The sequence below is a fragment of the Callorhinchus milii genome, unplaced genomic scaffold (genome assembly GCF_018977255.1).
Source record: "Callorhinchus milii isolate IMCB2004 unplaced genomic scaffold, IMCB_Cmil_1.0 Scaffold12, whole genome shotgun sequence".
In the NCBI taxonomy this organism is placed as follows: domain Eukaryota; kingdom Metazoa; phylum Chordata; class Chondrichthyes; order Chimaeriformes; family Callorhinchidae; genus Callorhinchus; species Callorhinchus milii.
The window spans coordinates 10,482,752-10,496,471 of record NW_024704753.1 but is presented as its reverse complement, the minus strand read 5'-3'; the positions used below and the strand labels follow the sequence as shown (position 1 = coordinate 10,496,471).

Genomic DNA, 13,720 nt, shown 5'->3' with positions numbered 1-13,720 from the left:
GGCAGCACTGCCGCCTCAACAGCCCCAAATATGACTGACAGCTGCGCATAGACAAAAAATAGCATGTCCTGGCCACAGAGGGCGCTGTGTGTGGAGGCTCCTGGCCACAGAGGGCGCTGTGTGTGGAGGCTCCTGGCCACAGAGGGCGCTGTGTGTGGAGGCTCCTGGCCACAGAGGGCGCTGTGTGTGGAGGCTCCTGGCCGCGGGAGGATGTCACTGTCTCGGGCCGGGCGCGGGCCGGGCGCAGGGTAAAAGCTTCAACATGTCAGTCCGCGCGGGGGTGGATCGGGGGGCGGGAGAGGGAGTGTGGATGTGGCACCGGGGCGTGGGCGGGGGGAGTGTGGTGGGGCGGGGGGAGCGGGTGTGGTGCGGGTGGGGGGTGTCTGTGGGTATGTGTGTGAGGGAGTGGGGGTATCTCTCCAGCAATCCCAGGCTTAGAATCGCATCAAAATGGCTGGTGTTGGAGAGTTGAAACAGGTCCCACTGTAAGAGGTCTATTAATCTCATTCCTGATTGTACATTAACACTGAAATAGTGAAAACATTTAGAAATAAAAATCCATGAAGTTGGTGTGACTATTGGAACTGACAGGTTTGCTCCACTTGACCACAGTGGTTGGCAGTTAAATGTTTGTGCTTCAGGTTGTTCAGGGTGTGAGTGACTTTCTAAAGAAATCTGAAAACAGCAACTAAGAAAGCGCACAGCGCTCCTGAAGCCCGACAGCCCTTTCATACATTCTCACAGCTATTGAAAGCTTCAGCCATTTAGGCTTCTGTTTTTCACTGTTTTGTGTTATGCTCAAATCTTTCAAACTGGTTTAAGATTTTAAGAAGGCCTGCCACTGCTGCTTGCTGTGCGCAAATTAGCTGCCATGTTTGCCTACAAATATAGTCACTAAACTACAGTAAAATCCTGTGAAGTGCTTTGAGATGCCCTCCCAGTGCTTGTATTCAATTTAAGGATAATTATTCCTCTGCCTTATTTTCTCTCGTGTTTTCTCAGTAACTAAGACGAGAGGGCTATTGAAGTCTAATTTGTAAGATTCACCATAAATTTGTAAATGGCAATCCAGCAGATACTGGGATGACTGCAGTCCGGCACCGCTGTGGTTGGCCCTATATCAGAGTCTGACTGGAACCCGTGCGGGTCTGTCTGAGACACCTTCAGGATGCACCATTTACATAGTTAAAGTACGGGCCATATGGGCTAGCTGGTGCGTGCCGATGTTTACGCTCCACCCCTCTCCTCTTCCTGTATTGCTCTGTACAGTAACCTGCTTCATTTTGAAATCCAGATGTTTCTTAATCCTCGGTCGGATGTGTTGTGGCTTAGGCTGGATAAACCGCTTTGTTGCCCAGGATATTGACTCGCAGCTTTGTGGATGAAACTTTTGCAAGGTGCTGTGTGCTAATCCCCGTTCACAATGTTCAGCTGTGGAGACTGAGCGGGAGGGAAATAGATTAAATAAATAAATAATAACATTTGCATATTTATTTAAATAATTTATCTAATTTGCTAGAAAACCAAGTTCAATGTAACCATAAAGGAATGGAATGCTCCATTCAGCCCATCAATCCTGCTCTCACCATTTCATTAGTTACAATCAATCATAGAATGGTGACAGCACAGAGAGAGATCCCCTTTGGCTCATTGTATTGGCACTGCTGCTTGTTCATCCCCTTTAATCCCAATCCCCTGCTCTTTCTTAGTGTTCAGTAGTGTAATTGTTAGAGTATTAGCCTCACAAGCGGGAGGACCTGGGTTCAATTCCTGGGCAAGGCGAAATGTTGGGCAAGTTTCCTAAGTTCACATGCTTCTGTTTACCTAGCAATAAGTAGGAACCCTGTTGTTAATTGATAGCAGATTGCTTTTCTGGGGGTAATCCTTTTTTAAAAAAAACATAATAGTTTGGTGACTTAATCCACCCCTGTTTGTGGTACATTGCTGTACACAATTGGCTGCCACTTTTTGTCCACAAAATATACCGTCAATCGACTTTACAGTATATTCTGTGAAGCGCTTTAAGATGTCTCAGCATGAGACAGCGTTAAATCAAATACAATGATTATTATTATTCCCTCAACTCTAATCCCATTTCCCTGTTTTTTTCCTCAGTAAATGGTGTTACAAACTCGGCTACAGCAGTTCTTTTTGGTGAGGCTCTCTACGATCTAACAGCCTCTGGTTGAACTGATTTCTGACCTTTTTCTCTTCTGGTGACCAATCCCTAATTTGTACTCTCTTCACTTAACTTGCTGATCAGTGAAAGTTGTCTTCTGATATTTACCTATCAAAAACATTCATTATTTCCAAAACCTGTATCATATTCCCTCATAAACATAGATCCAACTTTTCAATCCAACTTTTCATAACCATAACATTTATATAGCACTCGTAGGATATTGTCCTATAGGCCTTCATAAAGATGCTGAACAAGGGGGAGGTTACCATAGGAACAATCAAGGCTTTAGTAATAGATGGATAGGGTTGAGGTGGAGGGTTAGAGGGAGGGAGGTCCATTGGTTAGAGGGAGTAGTTGAAGGCTTGGCACCAGTGGTGGTGCAGAGGGGGCAGGGGAACACAACAGCCCGGCTTCGCTGAGCGGTGGAGGCCAACAAGATGGGGTAGGAGAAGGTCGCAGATAGGGGGTTTCTAGGGGGTGAAGACTTCATACTTGAAGTTTGAGGACCAGTAGGTTGGGAGCCAGTAGACTCTGGTGATAACTGGGTGATGCAGAGTTTGGTACTGGTGAGGATGCAGGCAGCAAAGCTTTCAATCAGCTTGAGTTTATGGATGGTAGAACTAGAGAGACTGCCAAGGAGTGTGTTTGGACTTCTTATCCTAGTGAATCTCCACTGTCCTCCTATATGATAATCCTTGCATTTAATATAGCATCTTATCATGTCGTCAACATATTTCCTAGTGCTTCACAGGATATACTGCAATGTGACATGACTATTATTAGTGGTGAACGTGGCAGTTTTTGCACACAGCAATGTTCCATGTATGCAATGAGGCTAAAACTGGATGTATTATTTCAATTGCCCAACCAATTTCTACTGGTATATCTAACGTATAATCAACCCCATTTATCTTCTTTTCCAACAGGTAATCTAATCCCCATATTTTGCTGTCTATCTCTTCAACATATCAGCTGATGGGATCTTTATGAAACAGTGCACTGCAGTTTCATAAGCCTTGTGAAGAAATTGTTTCTATTTCATGTTTGCTCAGCTTGGTTTGGACTTCCTTTCCTTATGCCAGATATGTCTTTAGGAGAGTCATTTATTGTCTGCCTTCTTAATTCTTGTTCTCTTTAAAATTATTGAATTCTCTTTCTCTAATTTTGTTTTAAGGACTGGAATCTTTCATTGTTCTGCTGTGACATGGAGAAAAACAAGAAATGTAGGACTGTGCAGCATTAATGAGTGACCTGTACAATCATGTGAAACTCAGGATCAGAGCAACGGGGCAGTGACATGCTGGCCCTCTGCACTCCTACATTTCTTGTCTTAGGGTGTGGACTGTCTGTGTTGCAGGGCATGTTAATTAACGCCCAGTTGTTTGTCTTACCCTGCTGCAGGCTTGCCCATGGCTGAGAGTTTGCTGACTATAGCTGTGGGAATGGCTGGCACCAGGCCTGCCCAGCCTGCCCAGGCTGATGGAGACTGCACAGAGCCCAGTACAGAAACGATTGAGGTAATATAACCAACTCTACATTTCTAAATGCAAACATGTCTAAAAGCTCAGAATTCCACCCAGTTTTAACCTGTAAGACCGGTTTATCTTAAAATACAAGGGTGAACTAAATTGTGGAAAATTCTTACAGTAAATTCCTGATAACTCATTACTCCAAAGGGAAAAGGGTTCTTAAATGATGAGTTATCAGGAGTAGTGAGTTAGGCACATGTATAAATTCATAAATAAGCATGGTCGGGATATTGACAGCATGGTGACTTACTTAAGTTAAGCCAGGGTAGAGTTACTAGGGGTTTACTGTACATTAAGTCTTAATTTGATGCTCGTAGTCTGCAGTTATTCAAAATATCTATCTTACAATTTAAGACCGACGTTAGGGATCCTTCACAATTCTGTGCCATTTTAACTTTCATGACATAAGGGCTTTTACCAAGTCAACACTGAGTGGAATTTTGGGCATTACTGCGCTGGAAATTCACACCCTCGTGGTGTCTATCATTGAGCAGAACCCAGGCCTCTCATCAATGTCCCATTTTCAAAGTGCCAACAGTACGACAGAAATAAACAGGAGGATGTAGAAGTTTAAGATGGTCTCGGGAACTGTTTAAGAAGGAAATCGTAACACTCACTCTTCAACTGAAAAGGCAGATAGCACAATTTCCTGCTCTAGCCCCGTAGATTATTTCTCAATAACCCTGCAAGCTAAAAAACGCACTAATAGGGAGTTCCTAAGTCCTAGCGTGACAAAGTTGTCCTCGGAGTTAGGTAGGCACAGTGCAAATCCTTCAGGGAGAGAATGCACATTCCATTCGAGGTGCAGGGAAATTCCCATGTGAAGGAAGCTTACATATGCAGAACTGTGTCTGCTTTGGATACTCTTAAGCATGGTGAAAGTTTTCTGCGTGAGACACCCAGCTGACCAAAAGAAAAAAATCTCAATAAATCTGTATTAATATTATCAGTTAATTGATCTTTGTGATTGTTGTCACAGATAGCAAATCTACACTGGTAGCATTTTGGCACAAGCCAAATCCAGAAGTAAAACCCTACATTGATTGAAACACTACAAGGATTTGCACCCGAGCTGGGGTTGGAATCAAGAGGGATGAGAGGGTGTCCGAAGTCACGGTCACAGAGGCAGGTCTTGAGAAGGGCCTTGAATGAGGCAAGAAAGAGAGAGGCGGCGGAGCTCTGGGATGGAGTTCCAGAGGGTGGGGTAGAAAGGCTGCGGGAAAAGAGCAAGGAAGTGAAAATAAACGGATAGCTCTTCACAGCCTGGGCACAGCGGTGTGAGTGACCTATGCTGTACATTTCAGCCACAAAGCATAGTCACTCCACTTTCTACAGTATATCCGGGGAAGCGCTTTGCGACGTCTTGACGATGTGATAAGTCGCTGTATCAAATATAAGGATTATTGTTACATTTCTATGATTTCCTAATCCATCACACGTATGTCTTCAGATCGAGAAATCCTTGTATCATCAGCTCTATAAATAACAGAACTAAAGTATTTTAAAATATAATTGAAGAGCCATTCATACTGAAGATTGCTGATTCAAACAAGGTTGCATATCTTGGAGGTCAGACACAGGTTCAAACTTGCGTGTGACCTCAGCTGGGGCAGTAATCAGGATGCCAGTTGCCCTCAGCGCCCCTTGGTCAGGACATGTAACCAGCTTCCCTGCTCCCGATCACTATCTGCACCCCCTACTGGACTGTGTGTGTGTGTGTGCATATGTGTGTATTCGAGATTGGGTTTCCACGCTGCTATTGCTCACTGCCAGACCTCGAGCACAAATCACTTTGATGAGCCGCATCGCAGCAGGTAGAAAAGGGAATGAAAAAGAGAAACAAAGTCCTGATTGTTTGCTTTTTAAAGGATTTTGATGCAGAGCCTTTAAAGTGAGTGATTTCTGTTTCTTTCAATAATACATATTGTGGCCAACAGAATACACTGTCATTCCGCTCTTTGAGATATCCTCCTGATGTGAAAAGTGCTATACAAATGTAAGGATTATCAGTATAATTTTACAAATATTAAGACCCAGGGAACTTATTGCTTTTGGTCCCAATGAAGTGCATTTCAGAATCTGGGTTTGATTCCCAGGCAGGGTGAAATGGTGGGCAAGTTTTCTTACTCCACATGTCTCTGTTTATCTAGCAGTAAGTAGGAACTTTGTTATTAGACGACTGGCGGATCGCCTTTCTGGGGGTAATAATCCCTTCAAAAAAAATATATATAATAATTTGGTTATTCAATCCACGACTGATTGTGGGACACTGCTGTGTGCAATTGGCTGCCGCGTTTCGCCCACAAAATATAGTCAATTTGCTTCACAGTATAATCTGTGAAGCGCTTTGAGCCGTAAGAAAAATTATATTTGTATAGCGCCTTTCACATCAGGAAGATGTCCCAAGGTGCTGGGAAGACATGATAAGGACATCAGCTATATTATTATTTATTATTATCTAAAGTATAACAATGTCAAAAACCAGAATGAATTACTGAAAGAGAGTGGTGAAAGGGGGGAGGAGGGGAAGGAGAGTGCAGGGAGGAGGGAGAGCACAGGGCTGTGTCGAGCCTGACAGTTACACCAGAGTTCTCACTTCCTCTTGCCTGTGGTGTGAGGTGCTTACCATACACTTTGCAGCTTTGTTGCTGAATTCTGGGCTCCGTTTGAATTTCAAGACTGGGTGAGTGGTTGAAACTCTTAGATTCACATTTTTAGGTAAGGTTTCTTGTATTTTTTAATTAAACATTTGATGATGTGTAAAATTGGTTTTGTTGGGAGGTTTGAAGGAAAAAGGCAGACCAGAGCATGATGATGATGATAATAATCCTTACATTTGCTATTGCGCCTTTCAAATTGGGAGGACGTCTCAAAGCACTTTACACTTCTATTTTGTAGGTGAATGCAGCAGCTAATTTGTACACAAACAGCCACAATGTGAATAACCATTGTTTATTTGGGGGATTGTTGGCCAGTACTCTGGTAGATATTCCGTTCTCTTCGAATAGTGCCATGGGATTGTTAACAATCACGTCAGCCAAGAGCAGAGCAGCTTTCTCAGAGCCTTCGAAATGCCACATTTTCCTTCTGTGTGAAAGAAACAGTCAGTACCAGAATACCAATAATAATCTTTACATTAGGTAATAATAATAATCCTTGCATTTCATGTAGAGTTTTTCATGTCTTCTAGACGTCTCAAAGCACTTCACAGAATATACTGGAAAGTGAATTGACTGTATATTTGTGAGCGAAAACGTGGCAGCCAATTGCGCACAGCAGTGTCCCACAAACAGTTGTAGATTGATGTGACCAATTTTTATTGTTTTCTTTTCTTGAGAGATTATTATCAGGCGTGCGGGGTAAGAAAACTTGCCCGAGGTTTCGCCCTGCCGGGAATCAAACCCAAGTCTCTCGCTTGTCATGCGAGTGCTCCAACCACTGAGCTACCGAGCTGTACAGCGCCTTACATGTTGGGAGGATGTTTCACAGCGCTTCAAAGGATATACTGTAAAGTGTAGTGACTGTTTAAGCAATCAATTCACACACAGCAATGTCTGTAAACCAGCCATGAAGCGAATAACCAGTTTTATCTGGGGATTGCTGGCTAGGACACCAGGAGAAACTCACTTCTCTTTCGAATAGTGCCACGGGATCTTTAGCGTCCACCTGAACAGGCAAACTGGGCCTCAGTTTAACGCCTCATCTGAAGGATGGCACTTCTGACAATGCAACACACCCCCAACACTGCATTGGAGTGTCATCTTAGACTGTGAGTGAAACGTTCCAACATAGGGCTTAAACCCACACCCTTCTGACTCAAAAGCAAGAGTTCCACCACTGAGCCAGGCTGACATAATCAGCAGTCTTAATGGTCTCCTGTGAAGTACCACAAGGACTGACATTTTAAGGTATGCAGAGCTCCTTTGGTGATCGCAGTTATAAATGTGAAATCCTTTAACAGCTGACAACATCACTACACATAATACGGAATTTCATTCCAATAGTCTGTAATCAGCCTCTTCAGCCTTTCATCCTTATCCATGTTGTACATTACATAATGTGTGTTTTCAATGGAGTTGATCAATATTATTGTCTGCAAAGCACCCAGTTTTTATTTTATCTTTTACTCTGTAGCACTGTGAGTAAGCTTGTGCCTGCACATCTGGCTGTCTGTACACAGCAGCAGATGTTCACTTTAGTGGCAGGTCAGTCCGCTGCGTTGTGTGGACATGTATTAATAATAATAATAATAATAATCCTTGCATTTGATATAGCGCTTTTCACGTCAGGAGGACGTCCCAAAGCGCTTCACAGAACACACTGTAAAGTGAATTGACTGTATATTTGTGGGCGAACGCGGCAGCCAATTGTGCACAGCAATGTCCCACAAACAGTCGTAGATTGAAAATGACCAATTTATTATTGTTTTTGGATTTGGAGGGATTATTATTAGGCGTGTGGAGTAAGGAAACTTGCCCAAGGTTTCGCCCTGACCTGCCTGGAAATAAACTCAGGTCTCTCGCTTGCAAAGCGAGTGCTCTAACCACTGAGCTACAGGACTCCATGGGACGGTTGGTGGTTCTGGAAGGGTATTGTTAGTGTATGTAGCGGGTGGTGTCAGTCTTACAGTGCAAATTTGCACAGATGTCTGGAACAGTTGGTTGACGGTGTAACACGGTGTTTTGTGAATGGGGGAGGGGACAGTCAGTGAGGGTTGTCCTCGATTGACATGAGGTCGGTTTACGGTTGCTCCCATCCCAGTGAGGTTTGTAAAGCCAGTCAGTCACACAACACGGTACGGAAATGAAAGACAGTTTCAGGTGTTACACTGTGTTTGTGTGTGTGTGCCGTGTTGTGTGACTGACTGACTTTACAAACCTTATTGGGACGGGAGCAACTGTGTGTTTGTCAATACAACACTGCAAAATCACAGACTATTATGCTTTATGTAAAGTAATCAGTGTCTCTCAAACTGACCACCCAGAGACCTGTGACAACAACTTGCACTTATGGAGCCCTTTCACATAGGCTAGACGTCTTCAAGCACTTTCCAGATACCGAGTGTAATCCTGAGCAATCGGCTACCAGTTGCAGGAAACTAATCAAAGATATTAAACTTTTTGAAAGAACGGAGGGTGATCACATAATAAAATGACACAACAATTTGATGCACCAAAGCTTCCTATACATCAGTTTCATATATTACAAGGGAATTTAAAAGTAGACCCAAGGTGTAACTTAATAGAGCAAATCTAGTCAGTTGGCCATTATCCTACTGCACACTTGGCACATTTTGGAGCAGTTTATATTACTTTCAGCAACAAGTTGCAATTATATTCTGCCCTTTACATAGAAAAATGTGTCCAATTACTGCACAATGGCAGTTCGCCTAGCAAGGGGGAGGGGAAGATAACCATAGGTATGGTTGAACAGGTAGGCTTTAAGGTGAGATTTTAAGACCGAGAGAGCGCAAGGCAGAAGAGTAGAGGCAGGAAATTCTGGACATTGGGAACGTAGTGACTGAACACTTGACCACCGTGGGGGAGATCTGTGAATATAGCAGACCTGTGTTAGCTGAACAGAGGGGCAAGCAGAGGAATGGTTTGAAAAGATCAGAGAGATGGGGAGGTACGAGGCTATGAAGGGATTTATACTTGAGGGTGAGAACCTTGAATTTGTTCATTGAGAGACAGGGAGCCTGGCGAGAATTAGGATTCAACCTTTGTGGAGTCCTGTAGTGGAGTCCTGTAGCTCAGTGGTTAGAGCACTCATAGTATCATAGAATCGTACAGCTTTGCAAGCGAAAAACCTGGGTTTGATTCCCGGCAGGGTGAAACCTTGGGCAAGTTTTCTTACATCACACGCCTGATAATAATCCCTCAAAAAAAACAATAATAAATTGGTCACTTCAATCCACGACTGTTTGTGGGACACTGCTGTGCGCAATTGGTTGCCGCGTTTCGTCCACAATATATGCAGTCAATTCACTTTACAGTATATTCTGTGAAGCGCTTTCAGACGTCTAGAAGACGTGAAAAGCATTATATCAAATGCAAGGATTATTATTATTTATTATTTGTTGAATAGAAGAGTGTTATATGGCAGATGTATCAGGGCCTATATGATTAATGAAAAGTGGAACAATATGTAGTTGGGTTGTTCGTTGTTAAATGATCTGTCTTTCTCCTGAAGCAGACATACTTTTTCTGAGCCTGTGATGAGCACTGTTCATTAAATTCTGACGTTTTATTGCTGCTAGTGTGAGAAGACCTTTTCTGAAGAGCTGAGGATAGTTCCCTTGCATCTTTGCCCCGAGCTGATGGAGACCTGTGCTGATCTCATCAATGAAGAGTGGAAGAGGAGTAAAGCATCTCGGATTCACTCTCTCCAGAAATCCTCAAACAATTTCCCAGTTTGCCTTGTCTTGCTTAGGCCTCTGAAGATAGCGGACGGCACCGGGAGTAAAACCAAAAGTCAGTTGGTGGGTCACAGCAAGCTCTCCCGTGTAGTTGGCCAAGCCAGTGGTCTATTTGTGGAGACAGTGGTTGTTGCGAAGGAGTACCGGGGCAAAGGTTATGGTAGAAAGTTAATGGAATCCACAGAGGCGTATGCCAAGTTCCGTGGGTTCAAGACTCTGTATCTTACTACTCACGATAAGCAATATTTCTACTTTCACTTAGGGTACACACTGTGTAAACCAGTGCAGAATGCAGGATCTATGACCACATTTGTGTCCATGGAAATGCTTGAAAGACTGTCTCTAACATCTACTCAGCCAAATACTATTAGTTCCAGTCCTTCAAAATCAATAGGAAGAGTGATTGATTGTTCTGGGCTTGTATGCTCTTGTTCTACCACACACTGCAACCCTTCTAACCCCTCATCTTCCACGTTACATGGATGGACCACATTGCCTCCACTACCTACTCCATCTCTTTCACAATCTCTTAGTTTTCCTTCACGACCACCACTTCTTCCACCATCGTCCCTTTCACCATCACTGCCTCGTTCACTTTTCTCATTATCCCCGGAAAATGGACTTAACCATCCATCATCCTCCTGCCTTCCCTCACCACCATCCCAGTCACATGGATCAATGGTGTTTCCATTCTCATCTCCTGGGTCACGTTCTTCCCAATTGCACAATCAGATTCAGGCTTCAAATCTTTGTTTCACAGCCTCTTCCCAATTATGGAAATGCCCTCTGCCACCTCCCCCTCCCCCACCACCTTCCCACATTTTCTCTTCACAGTTACACAGACCTGCTCTTTCTCCCAATTTATACTGTCTTCCCCTGACACCTACCTTTTCACCATCCCAGTCACATCCCCTATCTTCATCACTTCAGCTTCCCAACTCTCTCTCAGATTCAATAACAGGGCTTCCAGCACCTCCACTTTTGCCTGAATTAATATCAACCCCTTCATCACAGTTCCCCCACTCTCCTGAGCCATCTAATATACCTGGTGATATAAATGCACCATGGAGAATAGAAGCTACCCAGAGCTTGTTGGAGACCCCATACCAAGATGTCAAGGGACTTCCTGTCTTCTGGATGAAGAAGAATATTTACTTAATAAAATCTGCTTAACACGCATGGAAGAGACTGACCGTTTGCTGCTTTTACACAACTGGTGCCAAAAGGAATTCAGTGGATAATGATCCAAAAACTGCTCAAAGGCTACAGATGGTCTTCATGGAAATTGTCTGATTCAGTCGTGAAGCTGTATTAGCCTTGAATGAATGCCAATGCGTCTGATAAGATTGGTTAGTGAAAGAAAGGGCAAATGGTGTATGTATAATACCAGTTCTGTTTACATTATTTTATGTTTTAAATCCCTTCATAAAAGCAAAACTGGTGTTAGCTGTTAGAACATTATGAATGAGTTTCTGGTTTGGTCGGGTGACTAAGGTATAAGCCCATCCTTCTTGATGGGGGTGGGAGTAAGGCAAGTCCACCCATTGTCACCCACCCTATTCAACATGTTCGTCAATTATGTGTTAGAATGCATCGAGGGGAAGGGCCTTGGTGTTTCTGTTCTATGCTGCTCTGACAGGATTGCAGCACCTCTGTTTGTAGACAATATTGTGCTGCTGACAGCCTAACCTGGGGAACCTCTTGCGTTGCACCCACCATCTTCACACTGGGCTACCCGGTGGGACATGATGGTGGGAACCTCCAAATGCAGAATCATGGTTACGTTCGGCTCAAGAGGTGACATTGAAGGTATCGATTGGAAGTCCCAATTGTTGATTCTTAATACTTATCGGTACCTGGGGGTTCTGGAGGACACCAGCTTTTGCTTAGGGTGATCCTAACTGAACGGCAAACTGCATACGTGGCTGAAACTATGCAGCTTGTCATTCCTATACAACAAGCTTCTCGCTGCTTGTGCTTGTCAAACAAAGATCCTGCTCATTAAGTTTTTTGATTTGCTGGTTTGTCAGGAGCTGGGTGAGAAGATTTCTTTAGAACTAATAAATACTGGCTTCCAAATTAAGATAGAATTTAAGAAATTTCCAAATTCATCAGTCTTAAATGTGAAGAGAATGGCAAAAACCACAAGGAATATCAGACTCCTGAGCTCTGAACAGTACGTGCTTTTAATCTATTTATTATTTGATTTTGAGTATTTTGAATAAACTTGAAAATAAATCAGTGAGCTAATGTGACATTAGCTTAAAAGAACAATAAATCATTTGGACTTGGTTTTGTGAGTGTTTCACTTGCATGAGCTAGCCTTTTCCTGAGTGGAATCCTGTAATGCACATGCGTAATTGTACCATTGAATCGACATCCTAACCATACTGTGCAGCAAAATGTGCAGTTATGTTGCTTCACGTAGGTCAATGCCTCAAAGTGTTTATTAGAGCAGTAGCTGGGTGGGAGATGGTGGTTGGGTGGGTGGCGGGTGTGCGGAGGTGACTGATAATGCAGTCAAACACAGAAGCTCTATACTTGTTTTCTAAAGCAAGAGAAGGAACGATTTCACAAGAGAGTTCTAGAGAGCGGGCACAAAGGTGTCTGAAAGCTTGAGTGAAAAACTCAGCGCTTTTAGCAAAGAAACTCCTTTGTGAAACAAAGAACACTCTAATCCACTTTACTATTGAATTACACTAGTATGCTCTCTGTTACTGACATGCTGTTTGATCTGTAAAGTACTGATATAATTGGCTTACTAATTACTTTGCAGAAATAGCATTTTCTGTTAAACAGAATCATTGAGCAGAAAGCTTGAATTCAATTTCTTTTATTCAAAATATGGTTGTGACTGGTTATTTATTTGGTTTGCAGATTGAGCTCCACTTTCACATCTTTCTTGTTAGCCCATGGCACACTGACCACATAATAATAAATAATAATTCTTAACTTTGACTGAGTCTTTCGGGAGGTCATCTCAAACTGCTTTGAGTGTAATGACTGTACTTGTAGACAAACATAATAATAATAATCCTTGCATTTGATATAGCGCTTTACACGTCGGGAGGACGTCCCAAAGCGCTTCACAGAACACACTGTAAAGTGAATTGACTGTATATTTGTGGGCGAACGCTGCAGCCAATTGCGCACAGTAATGTCCCACAAACAGTCATATGGATTGAAAATGACCAATTTATTATTGTTTTGTTTTTTTGGAGGGATTATTATTAGGCTCTGTGTGGAGTAAGGAAACTTGCCCAAGGTTTCGCCCCCTGCCTGGAATTGAACTCAGGTCTCTCACTTGCAAAGCGAGTGCTCTAACCACTGAGCTACAGGACTACACGGCAGCCAATTTACACACAGCAATGTCTCAAACAGTCATGAAGTAAATGACCATTTTTATCTGGCAGCCTATTGACTAGAACACAGGGATAAACTTATGTCTTCAAATAGCGCCATGAGATCTTTGATTTCCATCTGAACAAGAACAGAAGGGACCTCAGTTTTGACATCTAATCCAAAGGATAGCACCTCCAAAAATGCAGGGCTCGCCCAGCATTTCACTGGAGTGTCAGCCTAGACTATATA

The 13,720-nt window shown here is 43.1% G+C and overlaps 1 protein-coding gene across 3 annotated transcripts; it reads left to right on the top strand.

The window, feature by feature from the left end:
* Positions 1 to 173: 173 nt before the first annotated feature.
* On the top strand, positions 174 to 11,308 carry LOC103176597 (wiskott-Aldrich syndrome protein family member 2-like). Of its 3 annotated transcripts, none has more exons than XM_007890235.2 (3): positions 174 to 248; positions 3,584 to 3,699; positions 9,971 to 11,308. In XM_007890235.2, the coding sequence occupies exons 2-3, from the start codon at positions 3,592 to 3,594 to the stop codon at positions 11,300 to 11,302; spliced, it is 1,440 nt and encodes a 479-aa protein (XP_007888426.1). In that variant the 5' UTR covers positions 174 to 248; positions 3,584 to 3,591; the 3' UTR covers positions 11,303 to 11,308. The 3 variants fall into 3 exon arrangements, with proteins under 3 accessions (XP_007888426.1, XP_042195532.1, XP_042195533.1); XM_042339598.1 differs by having other exon boundaries at positions 174 to 264; XM_042339599.1 differs by lacking the exon at positions 174 to 248 and adding an exon at positions 376 to 485.
* The last annotated feature ends 2,412 nt before the right edge of the window (positions 11,309 to 13,720 follow it).

Bases quoted from the DNA above. Each gene is read 5' to 3' on its own strand.
- LOC103176597 (XM_007890235.2), top strand. From the start codon at position 3,592: ATGGCTGAGAGTTTGCTGACTATAGCTGTGGGAATGGCTGGCACCAGG. The intron at 3,700-9,970 runs GTAATATAACCA...TATTGCTGCTAG, and splicing joins CCAGTACAGAAACGATTGAG to TGTGAGAAGACCTTTTCTGA.